At 52.4% G+C, this 22,963-nt stretch overlaps 1 protein-coding gene across 1 annotated transcript in view; it reads left to right on the top strand.

The window, feature by feature from the left end:
* Window positions 1–22,963, top strand: part of CMIP (c-Maf inducing protein) — a 229,655-nt gene that overhangs the window by 144,024 nt on the left and 62,668 nt on the right. The window contains exon 3 of the mRNA XM_003791303.3: window positions 7,959–8,009. Coding sequence (XP_003791351.1) covers window positions 7,959–8,009 — 51 coding nt within the window. The remainder of the gene's footprint in view (window positions 1–7,958; window positions 8,010–22,963) is intronic.

Here is a 22,963-nt window from a genome sequence, read left to right as displayed (position 1 = left end):
CCTCCCACCCCACTCCGTAAGCCCAGGTGGGTGCAGCCCCACCCCTGCGGCCCTGGTCTCTCCCTGGCTGTCATGTCCCCCAGGCCAGGGGGTGGATGTGGATCAGTGTCCTTCTTGTCCTGGCCCTCCTCCCTTTCCTCCTGGTCATTCTCAGGTGCCGGGTAGCTCACTTGTTCTAGAAATGACTTCCAAGTCATCCTGTACATGAGCCCTGGGCTGGGAGGTCCACATGGTTCTGGGAAGGCCAGAGGTAGGGGTGGGTCTACCTGGACCCCCAGGCTGGGGCTGGGGGTGAGGCCTGCAGGGCTTTCTTCAGAGCTTGATTGTGTTCATGGGCTGTTTGTGACAGGCAGTGGGATCCTTTGCTGTGAGAGCCTACGCTGTGCCTTGGTTCCTCTGTGACATACACATTGTATTAGATCTCATGGCCAAGGTCACAGAGAGCAAGCCTCAGAGACAGCTTCTCTGCTGGGCATGTGTGTGGCTCGAGGGGGCAGTCAGGTGCACTGATGGTCATGGTGGGTCTGAAGAGCGGCCCTGGAGCACTTCTGGCCAGCACAGGCATTAAAATATACAACTTGTGCCGTCCACAACAGCAGCCACTGGCCACGCGTGGCAGGGTTTAATTCAGTCACATTAACGGTGCAGTTCCTCGGTCCACTGGCAAGTTTCAGGTGTTCCACAGCCACGTGCAGCTAGTGGCTACTGTGCTGGGCATGCAGGTAAGGAACGTTTCCATTGTTGAAGGAAGTTCTGTTGGGCAGCTCTTGCTTTGAGAACTTTTCATTTTGACCTCCTCACTCTCCATGCATTAGACCCCTTCCCACAGGAGTGGCCTCAGGATGCAGGGGGCTCATTAGTCTCTGCTGCTCTCCCCCTAAGGGCAATGCCAGGGGCTCCAGGGGCCCCAGCAAGGGGCCCAATGTCCCTTCCCTGGCCCAGCCTGTCTGGTCTCTCTGTCTCTCTCTCTCGGGGTCTGTGTATCTCGGGCATCTGCTGTCCTCTGTCTCCTGATACTTTCCCCCCATCTCTGCCCGTCCTCTCCCCATCTCTCCTTTCCCTTTGTCTCTTGCCGTTGCTCACTCTGTGTTTCTCTTGAAGTTTCTTCCTCCAGGCTGCTTCACCTCTGAACACCTCTCCCCCAGTCTCTCTCTCGTCTCTCCTCTTCTCTCCTTTCCTCCCTCTCTCCAGGAACCTCCTTAACAGAACTCCTGCTTTGTTAGTTTGAATCAGTGCCTCGGGGAGCTGACCTGATCATTCCAGGAAGGCCAAGAGGACATGTAGACACTCGTGCCTTGTCCCCTGCTCTGAGACACTGAGCAATCTGCCCATGGCTAAATCGTCAGACAGAGGCACCCCGCCATCCCTCGTGGGCCTGTTGGTTGTTTCTGGATGCTTTGCATCCTTCAGTGGGAGTGCCCCTAATGCCATGTGGTTAGAATCCCTGGTTTCCGCAAGGACCTGTTTATCTTCTTTCCTCCCTTAATGCTCTTTCTGCCACCGTGTCACTGTGGGGAGGCTGGCCATCCAAGGGCATCGCGGTGGGGGAGGCCCCCCTGGCTGGCCCCTGTGCTGGGGTGGCAGGTGCCGAAGAGTGATACTGCACAGATTGTCTTTAGGGGCCTTGAGATTGGGTTTCCCCCTTCAACAAAAAGTGGGCAGAGCCGCTACTCCCTGGACAAGGCTTCAGGTGAGGCGGGCGAGAGACCCTCCTGGCTTCTGGGACAGTTTCCAAGATGCGGCTCTTCTCATTGATGTTCTGGAAATTCCCACGAGAGGCCGGGCAACTGTTTACCCTAAACGTTGGCAGTAGGGCAGGGACAGGGTGGGTTCCTTTCTTACTGGAAGCTGGAGAAAAAGACATTTCCGGTCTGGAAAGCACGTGCTGTTTTTCCCTAAGAAGTTGGGCTGGAGAAAGGGGACTGAGGAAGGGCACCCGTGGTGCACCTTGGCTGTTTTCCTCACCTCTTGAGACAATGCAACAATGACAAGAACTTGGCAAGTTTGGAAGAGGAAATTAGGCAGCATTTGCCTGGAACCAGGCCCTTTCAGTATTCGAAAGATTTGTCCCTAGGAGGAGTCAGAACCCTGCTGGCCAGATCTCCCAGGGAACTTGGGGTGGGGGTGGGACTTCCCCTCTTAGAAAAGACTCTCCTTGCAGTGACCCTCAGGACTCCAGCTGTGCCTGGTTCCCACTGGGCTGAGTTGTCCTGGCTCAGCCTTCTCCAGGGCAGCCTGGAGACTCTGCACAAGCACGGCTTTTGCTTGGAAGGCACTTAGCAGTGCCTGCAGTGGGATTCAGGATGTCGCCCAGAAGGCTCTTTCTTCACAACTAGACGAGTGGAAGGAAGGAGCAGTTTGTGGCCTACCCTTATCCCAACCTCTCCAGCTCCATCAGCCCCTGCCCCCTCTTCTGGAGGATCATTCTGGCCCATTCCCTCATCATCAGGGTGGGCTCTGGTGGCAGGAACATGGTGCCCAGTCCTTCCTCCTTCCCCTCCATCAGCAGGGCAGCTCCTATGGACAAGTAATGCTTATGGATGGCTCAGGGACATGGCTAACAGGCTGAGCGGACTGCAGAGCAGCCCGATGTGCTGCCCATCGCCACTGCACCAGCTGTGCAACCCTAGGTGGCGGGGGACCACTCTGGGCTGCAATTTCTTTATTTGTGAACTAGACACGTAGTACTTGTCTTCTTGGATACTGTGAAAATCAGAGATGTTCTATGTAAAATACTTTGCACTACGCCTGGTACGTGGTAGCATTCAGGAAAGCACCACGATTATTTCTAGAGCTGTATTCAAATACAATTTGGGGAGAAGAGGCGTATCACGGCTAAAAAGTTCTTCTGAAGGTCTATTGCATGTGAAGTTTCTTCAGTGAGCAGAATAGGTGTACTCTTGCTCTGTCCATCTGTCCGTCAATCCACCTGCCCGTCCATTTGTCCATCTAACTGCCCATCCATCCATCCATCCACCCATTTATTTACCCATCTATCTCATCTGTCCATTCATTAATCTACACATCCATCCACGCATCCATTTATGCATCTATCCATCTACCCATCCATCCATCCTCCCACCCCTTCATCTGTCTGTCTATCCATCAATCTACCCATCCATCCACCTACCCATTTATCCACCTATCTGCCCGTCTGTCTTATCTAGCCACCTCTCAGTTCATCCATCCATCCCTATATCTGTACACTTCAGCTCATCTTTCATTTAACAAACATTCCTCTGGGTTTTATGGACACAACAGTGTATAAGTCAGGCATGGTCCTTGGCCTCACAGAGCCCACAGCCTCTGGAAAGGAGGATGACTAGACGTTTGATGACAGGCTCGTGTGATATGTTAAGAGAGGTGTCACTACCTGATTTGATTGGGGAGGGGGAGGGAAGGTGCCTTCAAGGTGGTCATTCTGGAGAATGGCATTTCAGGTGGGTAAGTAGGGGCCTGCATCCCTTTTTCCTTCTAGTCGTGCTGGGGAGTGAGGAGGCAGCAGGCAGGGGTCAGCCCTGGGGAAGGAAGTGTGGGACTGTTCTGCAGGGCTGTTCTCACAGGGGCTCCATGCTTTGCCCTCCATGCAGTGAATTCACCCAGTGAACTGGGCTTCCTAACACTGGGCTCCCTGGGGCGGTAGCAGCTTGTCCTGCTGCCCATCCCAGTCTTGTAAGTAGAATGAGTGAACATCTGGCGGGCACAGGGTCTGGGCTTAGGGCTCTAAGTGGCCACCAGAAGCTGCAGGGAAGCAGAGGGGGGAGGGCAGGTCCCCAGGGGTGCAGCGGGGCCACCGCCTGCCCCGAGCCCCCACTCCCTCGCCTGCGAGATGGGTGCCCCGAGGCTGAGAGGGATGTGTGTGAGGCGCCCCTCACAGCACCTAGTACCCAGTCATTATCTCTGGACGGTAGTTGGTGTTGACGTGGGCCATCTCCTTTGGTTCCTGAGTCAGGTGCAGACAGGGAGTTCAAAGTCACACACTGGTGTACAGGGGGTCTCCTGCTCGGCAGAGCCTGCCCGCTTTCTGGAGCGTCGTGTTGACCCCCCAGAGTTGAAACAACCAGAGGGAGGAGTGGAAGTGTCCAGAAAGCTGGGTGTAATGGGGAGGAGGGCATGGACCCTCCTGTATGAGAAAAGATTTGGAAAGCTCAGATGGCTCTGCCTCAGAGGACAGAGCTGACAGGAATGCAGACATGTGGCGTCCATGGTCAGTGGCACTGAGGACATCCCCCCACCCCTCCTGGACAGCACACTGCTGTGAGAGGCAGGCTACCAAGGCCTGGGGTCTGTGCAGCTCAGGGGGAAGCCTCGGTGACAAGCAGCCCAGGAGGCCGGGCTCAGGAGAAGAGATCTGCCAGCCCTCCCTGCTGTGGCTCAGCACTGGGCTGGGCAAACTGACCCGGCCAGGCAGGGCCGAAACTACCCAACTGTGAGCTTTTGGGCTCCAGGAGATGCTGAGAGGGCTGGTGGTGTGACCAGGAGAAGCCACGGTCGAGGACATGCTGGTTCCTTCTGGACAGACGATCTCAGGGAAAAGGCGTCAGAACTTCCACTTTAGAGAAAGAAGAGGCCAAGGGTCTACTGGTCCCTGCAGATCCACCGAGGCCTTCGTGTACAAGTAGCTGAATGGACTCCGGCAGGGGGAGAATGTACCAGGAGGACTGGTACATGATGGGGCCTGGAGACTGGGCCTGGAAGATGGCCCTCAGCTGAAGCAGCAGATGGGGCCGGATGTGGCCCTGCCCAGGATGCAGTCACCCCACCAGATCCAGAGTCCTGCAGGGACCTCTGATTGCCAAGCCTGGGTGACCTGCTTGCAAACCAACAGGGAAGTAAAGGTGCCTTAAAGACTTACAGTGGGAAGGCCCCAGAATGGCAAGGGCTGGGCTTAGCCGTGGGCAGGATGGACCTGTGTTGGATTCGGCTGCCGAGGCAGGGGAAGGAGCCTTCTCCGGTCACCGGCTATCACTTATTGCCACCCAGCTGCCCTCCCGTTGTTTCCTTGGTGTATTTATTCATGCCATGTAACCAAGCCTGGCATAGAAGCACTGCTGATGGGGGCCAGGGATTAGAAACAAGACCCTGCCCTCAAGGAGCTCATGGCCCACTCCTTCCTTTGTTCATTCATTCATTCAACAAAACACCTTTCCGTCACCCGATGCCCAAAGCCCTAGGACACAGTGCCAGGCAGAGCATGCATGATCCCTTCCCTCATGGACACATGTGGGAACATACGTACAGGGCAGCATGGTGGGGCTGTGGACACAGAAGAGGGAGGGGCATGGGTCTCCTCCACTTCCCTCTGGCTTTTTGGCTGTGTTTGGCCATTCAGTCCAGCCAGTGACACCTGACAGGCACTGCAAAGTCCACAGTCACCCTCAGAGCCACTGGAATGTCATGTATCTGCACTGAACCAAGCCCATTGTACCTCCTGTGTATTTTTTCTATTGCTGCTGAGGCAGATTACCTCTAAGCTAGTGTTTAGAGCAACACATTTTGTGGCTCACTCTCTGGAGGTCTGAAGTCCAGCAAGGTCCCATCAGCCTATAATGGAGGTGTTGGCAGGGCTGTGTTCCATCTGGAAGCCCTCGGGGAGATTTCCCTGCCGTCTCAGCTTCTAGAGGCTGCCCACATTCCTTGGCTCTCAGCCACATCGCGCTCCCGCTCTACTGCTGTTTGATTCTCATGTTCCTGCCTCCCTCGTACAAGGATGCTGTGATGTCGTTGACACGGTCACATCTGCAGAGTCCTTTTGCCATGGAAGAGGATGTAATCCAGAGGGTCAGGATGTAGACATTTTGGAGATTCTTGTTCTCTCTGCAACACCTCTGCTCCTGCCCTCTTAGTGAGTTAAGAGGCCCAGCAGTGGTCGTGGACCAGGTGAGTGCTGGGACCGACTCATGCCAGCCTGACCTGCTCATAGCCAGCCTGACCTGCTCATAGGAGCTGACTGTGCACGTCCCTTCCCAGCTCAAGTCCAGAGACATCCCTTGGTGGTGTGGAATCCGCTAAGGGGGATTGTTTGGGTCGTGGAAATTGGCCCCTGTGAATATTACGGCTTTTCTGCTGTTAGACACTGGTCAGCACAGCCCCTGCTGATCTGCTGGTGGCGCTGATGTTTTAGCTCCTGTTTGCAGAGTGTGTGCACGTGCCGGGTGTGGGGTGGGTTAGCTCCCTGTTTGAGATCTGCACAGCAATCCCTGAGCACAAGGTGTATTTTGGCATCCTAATGAACAAGAGTTGTCACGAGACCAGAGAGTGCGCTCAGGGCTAATGGGAAGGTGCCTGGCAGCAGACGCGCCATGAAGCTGCTTCTCCTCCTCAGCCTCTGTAGCCTCAGGCAGGGGACACGAGCTTTGACCACTTGCTCCAGGTCCCATTGCTAGGTGTGGCAGAGATCAGACATGAACCCGCATCTCTTAGAAGCTCAGCAATCACTTCCAAGGCAGGGTAGACTCCAGCTCCACCTGCTTCCCATGGCTGGTGTGAGTCTGTCCAGGACCTGAAATGTGTCTCTGAGCTTGCCCATGGGAGCCTGAGTCTCCACCTCACTTGCCGATAAGCTGGTTCATGTGTTCAAGCCCAGGAATTTCTCCAAACTTTGACCTGGGAGGGGTACGTGTGTGTGTGTGTGTGTGTGTGTGTGTGTGTATGTGCCCATGCACTTGCATTGGAGGCAGAAGGTGGACGTTTCTGCTTAGAGAAGGGCTTGCAGCCTGTGTCAGAGTCAGGGTCACCTGAGTGGAGGGTCTGGCGGGAAATGGACGCTGCATTTCTGTCCAGGGGTGGCCAGTGGGGAGCTCAGGATGCCATAACTTTGTGGTTCGCAGCATGAGTGAGGCCACTCAGCTTCATTTCCGGGCCCCACATCGCCTGTCTGTGAACCCTTGGGAAAGTTTGAAATGTTCTGAGTCTCAGTGTGCTCCTCTGTACGTGAGATGCTGACAGTGGTCCTGGCCAGAGCTCAGTGAGCCAGTGCACGCGTGGGGCCTAGCACTGATGTTAAACACTAGAACATTGCAGTTGCTGTCAGCATGTCTGCACATGAGGCAGGAGTAGCGGCAACGTGCACCAGAGCTGGTAGGAGCCTCCTCAGGCCGTGCTGGAGTGAGAGGAACTTGACAATGGCAATGATACCAACAGTAGCAACGATGGCTGCTTTTTTGTTTGACCGCCTGCCGTGCATCAAGCATGGTTCTAAATGGTCTCCTGGAATCATTTCTAGTCCTCACAGCACCCTGCAAAATCAGTATTGTTGTCCCCATTTTACAGACGGGAAATCAAAGCAGAGATGCCAAAGACTCAGAACTGGGTGGTTGGGTCAGGGAAGGTTTTGCCGCACACACTGTGATGTTTAACCTGTCAGCCTGAGTTCAAGGCTATGGGTGCTTTCTACCTTGACTACTATAGTTGGCAGGAGAGCGGCCTGGTTAAACACACAGGCCTGGAAAACAGGCTACCCTGGGCTTGAATGCACTTAGTTATGAGATCTTGAGGCTTCTTCCCTTCTGTGAAAGGGGAACAGGGATTGAGCCCCTCGCAGGGCTGCCATGAGGACGGATGAGAGGGCGGACATGTGGGGAACAAATGCCAGGTGCCTGGAGAGTCCTGCTGCCAAGCAGGCCCCCATTGGCTCCCACCATCCTCAGCTTGTTCTGGCCCCTGTTGTGACCCTAAGTCGAGACACAAGTGCCAGCACTGTCTGCAGTCACTCGTGCCCAGCAAAATAAGCACGTGATGACAGCAATGTCTTGTTTTCAGAAAAACCTCCCTGGTGAGCCCTTCTGTTTTGGTTTTGTGCACATGGGTTCAGCTGAGCACAGTCACAGAAGCTGGTGGGGTCAATAAGGCAGACGCTGTTAACAGCACAGGCCAGGACCAAAGTGCCGGCCTAGAAAATGCCTTGAGATGCTACAAGCTGGTGACTGGACCTTGCTGTCCTGTTCTTGTCGTTGCAGGCTGCCAACAGCTACCTGAGAGACCAGTGGTTCCACTCCCTGCAGTGGAAGGTAAGTCCTGACTCGTTTGTTCGTTTGAGGTGGACACCTCCAGCGCAGGCAGTGGCGTGACGGCCTAAAGCCAGTCTGTCACCTGGAGGCACGAAGACGACCTCTTGCCTTCCACTTTGCTCCACCAAGCGACAGCCTCACTCACCCCTTCATGCTCTGACGTGGGCCCCTGTCCCCTGCAGTGCTGCAGTGACATCTCCCCAGGGACCTTTGTGTTGGGAGCCCTTTCCATGAATCACAGGACTGTCCTCTCAGAATGAGGGTGACTGTGAGGGGCCAGAGAAACTGGACTTCAGGGGCTCTAGATACTGGGTTGAAAGTAACTCCCGAGGGGCATGCAAAGTATAACCTTAACCAGAAATTCGAGTTCCATTTCTGCTGTCTTCACTGCCTTTCTGTGGTCTGGTTCTCATTCCTGATTTCCTGGGGCTTCCTCCATGCAGGAAGGTCAGAGCCTTTGACTTGTAGGGAACTGGTCTCCTCCTGTCACTTTCAAGACCCAGGGGCAGATCTTCCAAGGACCCCCAGCCACCTGGAAAGACCGAGTTTTGCTCTGTGACTCAGGTGGTGGAAACGTTGGCAGTGGGACCAGGGTGGCATGGAGCTCATACAATGTCTTTTCACTCCCACCCTGCCTCCCTGTCACCTCTGCCTTCTGATCTTTTAGTTTAGGACATGATGGGCTCAAGGAGCTAGTGGGGTCTGGCCGGAGTGACTGGTGTGTCACAAGCTATTTCCCTAACTGTAAACTGGGGGTAGGGGCATGGCAGATGCATGACTGGGCTTGGGCAGGTCTTGATGCCATGTGACGTGCTGGGATGATCGAGGGAACACTCGGGATTCCTCTCATGCCTCTGGAGGGGCTCTCGGCATAGCTGGGATGGAGGGCAGAAATACAACCCTGGAAAGTGGCATTCCTGGTCCTACAGAGGGCCACTCCCTCCTTCCCGTGTCAGCTGCCAGCTTCTCGCCTTGTGCCTGCAATCCCAAGTCTCAGGCCAAGCGTGTGTCTCCTGGTCAGGGCTGTGAAGGGGAGGAAGAGGCTGGCCTGCAGAGCCCCTGCTGTGTGCTGGGGGCTGTGCTAGCTCATCAGTCCATTGCTGCAGCCCTGCTGTTCATTGTTATCATGGTTCTCGTGTCATGTGGGAAAATACCTGTAGATTTCTGAATGTAGCTGGGTCAGAAGGCACCAGGTGACAGCCAGGAAGGTGAGGTGGCACATGCCTGCTCATGGGGTCAGCAGATGCATGAGTGTTCAGTTCCCACAGGGAGAGCAGCCCCGATGCTGTGCCCAGGTGCAGATATATCCTGGGTGGAGGAGGTCAGGGCTGCCTGAGGGAAGAGGTCGTTTTCACGACCAGGGACATTGACTGCTTAGGTGTCTGCCTCCTCTGTCCCCCAGATGTCCGCCAGGATTTCCTCAGTAAGTGTCAGCCTCATGTTCTCTCCTAGCTCAGGACAGGGTAGAGTTTATATACTAACTACATCCCTGCCAGGTTGGGAAAAACACCTCATTTCAGAGATGGCCACAGTCAGTCTCCCTTGTGGCTCTGCTTTCTGCCTCCCTCTGGCCAACATGTTCTTCACCCGCAACTTACAGGCACCTAGAAGGCAGTGCTTGTGAAATCTGTGAGTATTACACAGATACAAGGGGCCACTAAAATGCTGGGCACAGAAAGTAGAACTCTGGGAGACTTTGACAGGCCGGAAAGATGACTCCACAGTTCAAGCTTGAAGAGTTCACATGTCTGGGTTGCATGTGGAGTTCAAATGATTGAACAAGTCCAGAACAGGGGGGTTCCTGGGTTTCTGGCAGTTCACATGAAAACCTCGATGTCTACATTCAATTACAGCAGTGTTCCTTTTGTTACGGTTGTTGATTAAATCATTTAAAAATAATAAAGCATCTAAAAAACCTAAGAGGGGTGCTCAGGAACTGGAAAGTGCCTGTCAGTGTGTGGTCCTTTTGCCAGGTGGTGGGTGGTGTGACTTTTGTTCTCATGGTGTAAGCATGGTCTTGTGTCTCTGGCATGCTTAAGACGCTGGCAGTCTCTCCCCTTAAGACAATTGCCCCCCGGTAATATAGGTATGCTGCCACCAGGTGGCAGTGATATCTCAGCGTTGGCAACTTGATTAATTCCCATGGCTCTTGGCCACTCAGTTTTGGGGGAGGTTTGAGGAGGCATACTCTTCTTGCTTTTGAAATGGCAAAGAAATCTAAGGTGTTCTGGAAGCAGTGCCAGCTAGTGAAGCGAGCTGGGAGACCTGGGTTTGAATCCTGTTTGTCCTGTGGTCTGGATGGATTTTAGAAGCGTTCCCTAGTTCAGGTGGAGTTTCTGAGTACCTGGGATGTGCCAAACCTGCCCAGGTGCTCCCCAGTTCTTTGTCCTTAGACAAGTGAGGGAACAAGGCTCAGAAAGGTTGAGTGACTTGCCTGTGATTGCACAGCAAGTTTCAATTTGGATTTTAGAGCCTACTTAGGATGTGACCCTTTGCTTTCTCTGAGACAGCCACTCACCTCCTCCAAATTTACAACCAACCATTTGGGAGTTTTCTTTTATTGTTCCTTGTTTGTTTTCTCTATCTTTAACTAAAAAAATCAGTAGAACATCAAAACTAAACACATTTAGGAATCCCACAACTTCAGCTTGACTTTTGAAGTTTTTTTTTTTTAACGTTGTATCATTTTATTCCTGGCACCAACATACATTTGTATCTAGTAGCTGTGATGGACATAACAGAATGCATTCTTCCGTGTGTGACAAATGTCATCTCTTAAATATTGTGTTCCTATTGTGTTAAGATTATGTTACTTTTTATCAAGTGGTAGTAGTATTTCTAGGGCAGCTGTCCCCAGCCTTTTGGACTGGTTTCATAAGAGACGATTTTTCCATGGACAGGTGGGAGGTGGGAGTGATGCGGCAATGGGATGGGGGCTGCTTTGCTCAGTCGCATGCCGCTCACCTCCTTCTGTGCAGCCCTGTTCCTGAGTTCCATGGCAGACAGTTTTTCCATAGATGAGGCTGAGGGGGTGGGTGTGTGGTAAGGTGGAGCCCTCCTGCCTGGCTCCTAACAGGTTTCAGTCTGGAGGTTGGGGACCAGGGCTCTAAGGCACTCCCAGCAGAGTAACAAAATTGGTTCTTAGGGGCTTAAAAAAAATCTTACAGTAGTACATGGGCCTCCAAATCTCTACCCTCTTCAACAAAATCTTATTAGTATTTCATTTCAAAGGGAGGGGAAACATGGCTGAGAAACGCTGGTGTAGAATCGACCTCATGTTGACAATCTCTGGCCCATATGTTGCTTAAGTGGCCCCAGCACAGAACTTTGGGATGTCACCCACCGGAGGAGCTCTCCCAGCCCAGGCCCTGTATTTTGTGCATTACCTCATCCTGCTGAATGGGTTCTGTTGTCACCGGCCCAGTCCCTGCCTCACCCCTCCCTCCCCAGGCTGCTCTCCTCTTCTTCTTGGCCTTCCTGCCTAGGGCAGGTGTTGGTCAGGGAGGTCCAAAGAGGCCTGAAGCTCCCCAGGAAGAGGATCAGTGTCTCCCACCCCAGGAAGGAAGGCAAGATGAGTCTGTCTGTTTGGGACTGGATTGGAGCAGAGCCTGAGGTTCTGAGGGCTCCCCGGGGAGCCCAGCTCTGTTTGGTTTGGGTGGTTCAGCCCCTGAGGCCAATTCCTAGGAGTGCGAAAGCCTGAACAGTTGTTTATAAGTTAATGAGGCCTCATTTCTGACTCAGAGATATACCTCCTGGCTCTTGCCCTGGCCCTTGGAGGCGAGGCCCTGTGGAAACAGGCCTGTGCATACAGGGTCATGATGGGACAGGCCTGTGTGTACAAGGCTGTGATGAGACAGGCCTGTCCCTCTATACAAGGCCCTGAGGGAACAGGCCTATGTGTACAAGGCCATGATGGGACAGGCCTGTGTATGCAAAGTCCTGAGGGGACAGGCCTGTTTATGTATACGAGGCCATGAAGGGACAGCCCAGTTCATGTGAGGGGCCAAGAGTGTGGTCCAAGCCGTGAGGACCAGCATGTGTTTAAGGGTTGTAAGATTGGCCTGTTTCTATGTCCAGGGTTCTGAGGTGAGAAGCTCAGGTGTGCACAGCTGTAAGGGACAGGTTGGATATGTGAACAGCCCCCAGGCTGTGAGCACATGTCCACCCAGCTGGTGAAGGACCCCCAGAAGCAGGATGCATCTGCCTTGCATAGCCTGAGCTTCTGGCGCCTGTGGTCTTTTTGGTTCCTGAGAGGGGTTCCTCAGGCCGTTGCACAGAAGTCTGGGAAACCAAGATGATTTTATACCTAGGAGAAGCTGGGACACTAAGAAGAACCCCAGGGGCCAAGCCCCAGAGTTGGGGCACAAGGAACAGACTGTGCCAGACAAAAAGCCACCTGTCTTCCTGCCCCAGGCTGGCAGGGCAGAGGAAGGAGTGTGGCTTTTGGAAAGTCCCAGCCCGGGTTTACACCCTCTCTGGCTGTCTGCCCTGGCCACGAGGCCTCCCCAGGGTGGCTGCAGCCACATGATCAGCCCTGTCCAGACCTCAGTCCCTCTTCTGAGAGTGGAGGACATGGAAACAAATGTGGCGGGGGGGGATGCAGGGTGACGCCTTTGTGAGTATGTTAGATATGAAGCATTTACTTGGGCCTCAGTTTTCTCATCTGTGAGATAGGGATAAGAACAACATCTCGCTTGTTCATGAGAGTCAAATGCTCTGTTTGTACAGCAGGTGGAAAGGATCCTGGCAGGGTCCAGTGAATGTCATGGGCATCACTATTTGTGTCTCTGGGTGGGTCAGGGGCTGTGTGGTGGCTCAGCCCCAGTGGACTCCAGGCCTGGGAGAGCTGAGGCTGAGTGGGAGGTCTGTCCTCACAAGACTCTCTGCCCCCCACAGGCCTCAGAGTGTCTCCCAGGTTCTCAGAGCATCCTCTATGCCTGCACCTCTAGTACATTTGCTCCCTGGAGCCTCATGGCAGTTCTGCGAGGCTGTGGACCCCTTCTTATAGATGATGGCTGGACAACATTGCCAAAGCCTGTAGCTCGTAGTGAGGGTCTGAGTCTCGTGTCCACCTACTGAGCCATATAGATCAGCCTGTTCCATGCTCGGAGCCCCTACAGAGGGACAGCCAATGTCAGGGTTCCCTGCACACAGGCAAAGAACCTAAGGCTCAGAGAGGGGAAGACCATGGGTCTGGAAGCCAAGGGCCCACAGAAGCTTTGGACTCGCTCATCCCCACCTGGCCACACCCTGGGAAGGCAGAATCCTTCACCCTCATCCCCACATAGGGGAAAGAAAGGCCTGGGGACTACTGCCCTCCCCTGAGCTCCTTGCTGAGGGCCAGGCCAGAAGGGGTGTCCCTAGAGGAGGGGAAAGCCTGAAGGTCTGCCCAGGACCATCCAGAGGGTGGCTCTGACCTCTGACCCTTTGGCTCTGACCTTTCTGGCCCGCCTCCTGCTCCCCTCCTGGTAGTGAGAGCTGCCCTTGGGCAGAGCTGCGCCTGGTGTCCCACAGCTTTGGACCCCAGGTCCCCTTTCCACCAAACTGCAAATCCCTCCCCAGCTCATGTTTCTGAGTATTTAGCTCAAGCTGAGCCCAAGATGCCCCTGGCCCTTGGTTCCTGCACCACTGACAGGGCACATACTCCAGCACCAGGCGTGCGTTCACACCTCGCTTGTGTCATTGCCTCACCTGGTTGAATCCTCACAACTCTGAGGAGGGGCCTGCTCCCCCCACCCCCCGCTTTATCCATTTTGCAGATGCAGAAACTGAGGCTGAGAGTGTAAACCTTACTTTGGGCCACACAGCTATTAAATTGCAGAGCTGGGATGTGAACATAAGTCTGACTGAGTCCAGAGCCCGAGACCTTTGCCAGCAGAAATGTCCCTCTGGGCAGCACAGGTTTGCCCATTGAGTGTATGCACAGACTCAGACACATGCCCAGGGCAGTCCTCACCCCTGTGTTTGTGCTTCTGACCGGTGTCCTCCCTCCTGTCTGTTCTCAGGGCTCTGTGGTCCGACCTGCGGGTTTTTGTTTTGCAAAGCTTTGCATGGGGCTTTACGTTTGTCCCTGAGTCTTGCTGATGTCACTGTGAGTATCATATGATGTGACCTCTGTCTTGGCAAGCCCTGTTTCGCACAGGGAAGGGCTGATTGCCTTTCCCTGTTGGCACAGCCCACTATCAGACCACCTCTCCCTGGGCCTGGGGGATCAGGCAGGCCCAGGACCCACCTGTCTGTACGTCTACCCGAAATGTGCCACACTGTCATGTCCCTGATTCCAAAGTCCAGGCTCTGTCTGACCAGAGCTGGCCTCGCTCCTGACTCCCCTCGCATTGGACTATGCTCTGGCTGGGCTCACCCCCCCTGGCCCAGGATATCCCTTTGTTTTGAGGGACGAAGACACTGCCCTTCAGCCAGCTGCTCTCCCTATTACCCATTCTGCCCTCAGAGCTGCCTTCCTTCTCTGCCCCACCGCCTTCCTCTCTCTGGGTCTCTCCCTTTCTCCTCCTCTGCCCTTCCGCAGCCATGTCAGGACAGCGGCCCCCTGCTCCTGCCAACCCTCAGCCTTGAGGAGTTCCTCCCAGGCTCTGTCCATTTTTACTGGGACACTTCAGCAGTGGTGGCCGGGCACGCGAGCCACCCTGCCAGCTTCAGTAGAGCATGGCAGCTCCCACAAAGAGCCTTTCTAATGGCTACGTAAGTCTGCAAGAGCTTGTGTACAGAGTAATTTGCCAAAGGGCTCCACTGTTCTTGTTGGTTACAGTTGTCCGCAGTTCTCAATTGTAGATAACGCAGTCCTGACTGTCCATATCTAAGTTTTCACTTCTTTTCAAATACTTTTTTTTTTTTTGGACGGCAGATTTCTAGAACATGGTTCCTGGGCCAGAGAGGAGGGGTATTTTTTTCTTTGTGGCTCTTACTACACATTTCCAATTTGCTCCCCAAAGAATGATGTCTAGAACGCTTGAGGGTCAGGACTCTGGGCCAGACCTCCTGGGTTCAATTCTGACTCCACCACCTGCTGGTGTGCAGCTCTTCTCTTCCCAGGTAAAATGGGATTTGTGATAAGAACAAGCTCATTAGAGTCCTGTGGGGATTAAATGGGTTAATAGCTATAAAGAACTGACGGCAGTACCTGCCACATGGTAACTACTCAACAAATGTTCTTTCTTTTTCTTCTTTGATGAACAAGAACACAGAGGGAAGTAGGCCTTTTGTGTAGAAGGCTCTTAGAAGCAGGGCTGCAGAAGAAGGGAGGCACCTGCTTGGCACACGGGCCACTGCCCCACTGAGCCCATGCAGGCATCACTAATCCATGCCTGCGTGCTTCCCCTGAGTTAGAGCTCTTCTTGATGTAGCTCATGCCTGTTGACTGACACAGGGGAGTGGAACCATCTCCTCACCCCGTCCTACTGATCTCTTAGGCCCATAGTGCAGTGAGTATTACTGGAATCCAGGTCCAGCACCCATGGCTCTCGCTTGTGCCTCCTGGGTGCTAGCTCACAGGAGCCACTGAAGCTTCCAGACAGTCACAGATGGTCCTGTTTTCCAGGCATCCTACTCTGAGAAAGAAGGTGTAACAGAGGCAAGGCTAGGATGGCTGGGAATTGGCCTCTGTCCTCTCAGTTCCAGCCACAGGCTTGCTTTATCCAGGTTGAACAGGCAGGAATAACATCCAGATTAATTTCTGGCACTCAGTCAAAGAGGGCTTTGTGATATCTTAAGAGGGGATCAAAGGGATTCAGTAGAGACCTGGCAAAGGAGGGGCTTTCCCCAGGAGGCAGGGGCCTACCCCACTCCGGGACTGCGGGAAGACCTCAGCCGGAAGTGCAGCAGGTGACAGAGCCGAGGCCCTGGCATGCTACCAAGCAAATACAGCGTCTCTGTACCTATGCATTCAGCGGGCTCTGGGGAGGAGGCCTTTGAGGGTCCAGGGGCTGGTCTCCAGGGAGGGCCCTGATGAGACATCAGGGACTCTATAACGAATGACCAAGGGAGCTTCAGAGACTGGAACTAACAAGTGGCAGAGGGTTGGGCAGCCTTGGGAGGAGGCTCAGGCTCCCATGGGCTGTCTTTACAGTGGAGGGAGAGAAAAACAGTTATTAGGCACCTACTAATGTCAGGAGCCGTGCCGGAGGCTCTTGTATGTCTTAGTCCTTGGAATCTTCTCAAAGTTCAGTTAGGCCCATCTTGAAGGAGAAGCTGGGAGAGCAGAGGGAATTGTCTAGGGCTGCACAGCTGGACATAGGCAGGGCTGGGATTTGGCCCGGGGCAGGCCTTCCAGCTTCTTCAAGCTGAGTCCATGGAATCTCCACTTTCCCCAACTAGAGCTCTCTTTGGAACCAACACAAGACCTTTTTGTCTGATTGTTAAATTAACTTCCATTGAATGATAAAATACATTTGGAAAAGTGCACAGATCAAAAGTACTGTTCAATGAATTTGCACAAATACAAGCCACTCATATAACCAGAACCAGCTCAAGAAACAGAGCGTGAGAGTGTGGCTATCTCCCCAGTGTCCCCCTTGGCTCCTCTCCCTACACGGGCAGCCACTACCCTGACTTGTAGAGCGTGGATTAGTTTTGCCAGTCTTTAAATTGAAATGAACTCATACACTCAGAACTCTTCCGTGACTGGCTTTTTTTGCTCAAAATTAGGTTCCTATGAGTTATCTATGTTGTGTGTAGTGATAATTTATCCATTTGTGTTGCTGGATGGTGTTTTATATGACCATGTTCTAATAATTTGTCCTTTCTCTTATGGATAGATCTTTCCAGTTCAGGCTGTTACAAATAGAACCATAGTAACATTCAAGCATGTGTCTCGTGGTGAAACATTCAAGCGTGTGTCTTCTGGTGAACGTAAGTCCACGTTCCTGTTGAGTATATGCCTGAGAGTTGTTGGGCCACAGAACGGACTAAACTGTCACCTTCAGCCGATGCTGCTCAGTGGCTGTATTTGTGCCTCCTCCAGCAGTGTGTCCCTAAGACACAGGGCGTTTGAAAATTGCATTTATTAAGTGTTTTAAAATACTGAATAAGACAGAATTTTTGAAATTTCCCTCTGTCCACAAACCTTTGTTAACACGTTTTAAGTTTAAAAAAAAAATCGAGCTATAATCTCATAAAAAAAATCCACACATCTTAACTGTTGAGCATGAGGGGTTTGGGCTCTTATATTGACCTGAATGGCCAACCAACCAAATCTCTGTCACCCCGGAAAGTTTCCTTGTGTCCCTTCCCAGCCAGTCCCTCGCCCTGCCAGATAATCTCTGCTAACATTTACGCAAAATTAAATGTATGCACACATGTAATAATTCTAAAGAGGATACAGAGGTATAAAATACAAAGTCGGTCTCCACCTCCTTCAAGTGCATTTTCCCCATGGCAGTCAGCTTCTCAGGCAGTTTTGTGAACATTCTTGTCTATCTGTCTGTTGATCGATCAATCGATCAATTGATCGATCGATCTGGGAAAGTAAGGTGCTGTGTGCTGCCTCTGACCCTTTATATAAAATATAAAGTCAGTCTCCACCTCTTTCAAGTGCATTATATCGATCCACATAGCCTCACTCTTTTGCCCTTAGTAGAGTGCTGTGGCGTCACAGCTCACTCCAACCTCAAACGCGGAGGCTTCAGTAAATCTCCTGCCTCAGTCTCCTGAGTAGCTGGGACTACAGGCACTTGCCACAATGCCTGACTAGTTTTTTTGTTTTTATAGAGACAGGGTCTCACTCTTGCTCAGGCTGGTCTGGAACTCCTGAGCGCGAGTGATCTGCTCGCCTGGGCCTCTCAGAGTGCTAGGATTACAGGCGAGAGCTACCACGCAGGCCTGAACATTCCTTTAAGCTCCACTCTATTATCCACGCTGTTCCGCCCCTCGCTCCTTCTCCTTTAGCTGTGTATGGTTCGGTGTCACCATGGGAACACAGACAGATCCATCCCCTCACTATGCAGTTTCCCAGTATTCCATGCAGAAAGGGTTCAAGATGAATGGGGTAAAATGCCATTGCCCACATGGGGAGACTGTGATCCTGACAGACACTTGTTGACAAGTGTCTACTGTCTGTGGGTCAGAGGCAGCACACAGCACCTTGCTTCCCAGGTCTCACCCTTGGGCAGCTGGGTTTGCAACAGGTACCTGGGCCACCAAGCCTTTCCTTGCATGGCCTGTCCTGCCCTCTGTAGGGCCATCCTTGGGCTTTGGGGTGGTTGAGACCGCCCCAATTTCTGTGTGTCTTGGACCTCAGAAGTGGTACATGACACCAGCTTTCCAAACATCCAAGAACGAAGTGGCATTTGTGGGTTGTTATTTTTCCAGGCTAGGAAGGCGGGACCAGAGTATCTGTGTTTCCTCCAGCGCAGACTTTGATGGGCTGATGAGTCACAAGCTACACAAGGGGGGTTTTCGCATAAATGGATGAACTTAAGGCAGAACGTTTTTTTTTTCTCTTTCTTGCTCTCAAAGACAAGCTTTTAACACATAAATGGGAGGTAGCATGTTGATCAGCGGGCCCGTGTTCTGCAGGAGTCTGCAGGGGATCCCTTCTGCAGCCGGTGGTGGGCAGAGGAGTCTCCAGAGTTGGGGTGTTTATCTGCATGAGGGTGGCACCGTGGTGGGGGTCCAGTCAAGGAGGGGAAGGTGACCTACTGTTCTTGCATTGGGCTCTGAGGTTCCCACCTGCCTCCCCGTTGGCTTGGAGACAAGGCCCAACAGACTCTGAAAAGAGCAGCAGCTGTCCCCACGGAGGAATCACGCCCTCACCTGGCCCGGAGACACCCCGAGGGGCAGCTAGCTCAACTCTCTGGGAGGAAAGGTGTTTGGTAGAGAGGCTAATTGACCAAGAGATGGTGCCAAAACCACCAGGCCCTGGTGGCTATCACCTGTGTCCTGCTCCCTGGAGGACCCATGTGCATTCTTAGAGCCAAAAGAGAGTTTTGTAAAAAGTCCTACAACGGGCAGCAACCCACTTTTGGAAGACCTGAGGCTGTTCCTGAGGGACTTGGGGGCCCATAGTGGCTGAGTGCTGGGGGGCAGGGGTTGTTGTCAAGGGGGCTGGAGGACCAAGAGGGCCTGTACCTGCCTGGGCCAGACCTTTGGGGGACTGGGCTGAATCTGACCTCTATCTGGGAACACAGGGTCCTTACAAAACACGCCTAGAAGGTCAGGGCCCAACTCAACATGGGCCAAAGAAGGCAGCAGACTCAAGAAGACCATTCCTGTCCTGCACTCGTGAGGGCTTTGTCTGTCTGCATTGAATTTGCCATCCAAGGGACCCTTGTCTCATCCCAGGCCTTCCGGCTACTGCAAACCCAGGGATTTTAAAGCAGAAGCTCAGGGTTTTCAAAGTGGGGTTCATAGGCCAGCAGCATCTGAATCACCTAGAAACTTTCTAGAAGTGTGAATCTTCTGTCTGGAATTCTGAGGGGAAGGTAAGAGTGCAGCAGGCTATCTGAACACAGATTCTCATCCCTGCCGGAGTTTGAGAACCACTGCAATAGCTTGAAGGAGGAGTAAAGACCACCCAGTGCCTGTTGAGCACCTGCTGTGTTTTGTCATTGTTGTCCTGTGTAAGCTGCAGTGTCCCCGGGTGTCAGATTAAATCACCTTCTGGGCATCCAAGGCAGAGCCACACTGGGGCTCTGAAGCCTCCTCTGTACCTGTGGTGTCTTGTTGCTGGGTCCCTCACAGCCTCTGATCAAGCGTAAATGACTAAATGTGTCCACTGCTGTGGGGCTACTCTGCCGGGGTCCCTGCCATTTGTACGGGTAATTTGGAATTCACCATGATGAGCACCACTGAACTTAGCTTCCCTGCATCCACCCTGGGCTTGACGAGTAGAGTTCTGGATGTGACTGTCAGAGGGGCCTCGCCAAGGGAAGGCAGAGGAGGGTACCTTGTTGTACACTCAAGCATGACATCATTACCTGGCTTGAAATGCACATTAGAGACCAACCTTAAATTCATTGATTAGGAAACTGGGTCCTTTCCCAGGGGACTCATAAGTTAAGGCTCCTTATAGTGGGAGCTGGTGACTCTAGCCCAGTGGAGGCCACCAGTCTGGGAATGGAGGCTTGCAGACCATGCAGAGAAGTGATCAGATGTCCTTTGAAGTGCTGTGAACAGTAGATAAAGTTCTTAGGAAAATAAATAGCGGAGGCCCCGTTGAGATACTACCGTCTGGAGGCATTTTCCTAACAAGGGAAGCCCTTATTTGGGATATAGGATATATTTGCTTTCTTTATCAGGCCCAAAGGAAGCAGCCCTGTTCCGTTCACTGTGTCTCAGGGCAAGGAAGCCCGCCTGGGCTGCTGCCTCCCACACCGCAGAGGAGAAGGAGGCTCTGCATGGTGTCTGCATTTTCAGACTTACTTAGTGGGATGCTATTGAGCAGGGATGTTTCCCGAACTGCCTGAAAATGCCATCTCATATTAATGATTAATAAGAGGTCCCCAATTAATATTGGGTACAAGGGGCTATTTGGCATTGGGTGGGCCTGGGGTGGGGAAGGGCGTGATCATTGAAGTTCAGGAGCTGAAGCTGGTGGTCCTGCAAGAAGAAAATGGCCTACAGGGTGCACAGATTGGGAGGATTTCTTTGACTTCATTTTTTAAAAAATTGCATATCCTCTCTCAGCCCGTGATATTTGAAGTATCTTATGAAAAGCATGCAGACGGAGGAAATGGACGCCTGTTCATTTACAGTGACAGCCACCAGGTGTCAAGAGAGAAAAGGACAGATGCACAGACCTCTGTGTAATGTGATGTCATTTTTGTAAAAGGACAGGGGGACCCAAAACCTCTCCATGTATTTGTGTGTGATTGTATGTGACCACAGAGAGACTGGAGGTGATGCACACCAGGGTCTGAACCTGGCCAGCCCACCCCCTGTGTTGATAAGGGTGTGTTGTTTGCTTTTGTGGAACACAGCTCTGCCCATTTGTGCTACTATACAACAGCACAGCCCACAGAGCCTAGAATATCTGTTACTGGCCCTTAGGAAAATGTTTTCTGAACCCTAATATATAGCATGGTGTAACGTATCTGTTTCATGGTGTTAGCATTGATTCCGGGGCGAGGGGGTGAGAGGAAGGGGGTAGAGGTGAGGCTAAAAAAAAAAAGCCAGCATGTATGGTATGGCCTAATTTATGTGCAGTTTTACATTTGTGTGTGTGTGAAAGGGAATCCATGGAGTGACGGTCACCAGGACACAGACGTGTGGCTGTGAGCCCTACACGATAGAGCACTCATGCTCCTTTCCCTCCTCCCTAACACTGTTCTGTGTGTTCTGAACTGTTCAAAGCACATGTAGTATTATATTTGAAAAATCAGGTAATCTGCTGTACTACTAAAAAGTAAAAAATAATAGCTCAGATACTTCTAGTTCTAAGAATACAGGATTCTGCCCAATTTAAGAATTTTGCGGGAGGTATAGTTTCACTACCATGCCTAATTTCTGAAATCTTAGAGGATTTTTTCCTTTATTTTTCTTTAATTAAATGTGCAATGTCCGAATGTAGCTTCCTGCAAAGGTATGGACTATCACAGATAAAGCTGAGCCCCACCCCCTTGGTGCTCCCCCAAGCCACTTCCCTCTGCAAAGAACAGAATGCAGCTGTCCCCAGCCTGACATGGTCCTTCCTGGATGACCCCCAGCATCAGCCCTGTGGATTAGAGCGGTATACGGGGGGTGCCAAAAACAGTATGTACATTTAAGTGATTTTAAAACTTACGTATTACTTTTCGTTTGCCGTAATCAGAAGTGTCTGGACGCTGATAGTAACCACTTTGCATTCCTCTTGTAATTGCAGAAGTCACAAACGTGACTTGTATTCATCTTTTGTTTTCAGTATGTACCGAGTATAACAATTTTAATAGTTTTTTCCTTTCTAGAAATGTGTATAAATTTTGGCGCCTGCAGCGTATGTGCAGGCCACAGGGGAGGGCATCCACGCCTGCCTGTCATCAGAGCTTTAGCTCCGGTCATTCTTTGTAACTGCTATGCAGTGTGGCTCTGTGGGTGGGCTGCAGTGAGACATTTCTCTGTTCGTGGACACTTAGGGGGTTTCTGGTCACCTTTATTTTTTCTCAGAGGCTGTCTTCAGTGTCTTTCTGATCCCAGTAGCTACCCCTTACCAAGCCTGAAAGGTTACATGTAATCCTCTCAGCAGCAGTGGGCAGCAGGTGCTACTGTTACCTTCAGAGTCCAGGGGCAGGAACAAAGGCTTGGAGAAGAGATGTAGTTTGCTTGAGACTGCACAGCTGGCAAAGGGATCCAAATGCAGGCTGGGTTTAACAGGAGGCACACACCTGAGAGCACAAGCAGGGCCTTGCCTGAGGCTGAGTTCCCCAGAGTTTCAGGTTAGTGCGACCCACAAACCCCTCCCCAGGGTGCTGTGAGGGGTGGGAGGTTCCCAGCTGAAGGTCCCAGGGCAGCATGACAACCTCCACAGATGGAGCCATGTCAGACAGCACACACCACCCCCCACGCTGCAGGGCCTCACAAGCCCACCCCTAGGGTCTAGAGATTGCTCCTTCTCACCCTCCCCTGCCCTAGCTTTTGTCAGGTAGGCCTGGGCCAAGGCCACTGAGCTGTGGGGCATCATGCCACATGCTCCCATGGGTAGGACACATGTGCCTGGCCACACATCCACTAGATGGGGAGAGAGACTTCTCCCTGCTGCCCTGATCAGACTAGCTGAGATCACATGAGTTCGCTGGTGGCCCTCAAAAGATACATCCATGTTAAATTCCTACTATCTGTGAATGTGACATTATTTGGAAAAAGGGTCTTTGTGGGTGTAATGAAGTTAAAGATCTTGAAATGAAGAGATGGTGCTGGATTGGCTGGTGGCCCTAAATCCAGTGACAAGTGTCCTTAGAAGGGACACACAGGGCTCAGCGCCTGTGGCTCAAGCGGCTAAGGCGCCAGCCACGTACACCTAAGGTGGC

The sequence above is a fragment of the Otolemur garnettii genome, unplaced genomic scaffold, assembly GCF_000181295.1.
Source record: "Otolemur garnettii isolate 467f Iridium unplaced genomic scaffold, OtoGar3 scaffold00047, whole genome shotgun sequence".
NCBI lineage: Eukaryota > Metazoa > Chordata > Mammalia > Primates > Galagidae > Otolemur > Otolemur garnettii.
Note: the sequence above shows the minus strand (reverse complement) of the source record. Positions and strands in the feature narration are given on the sequence as shown.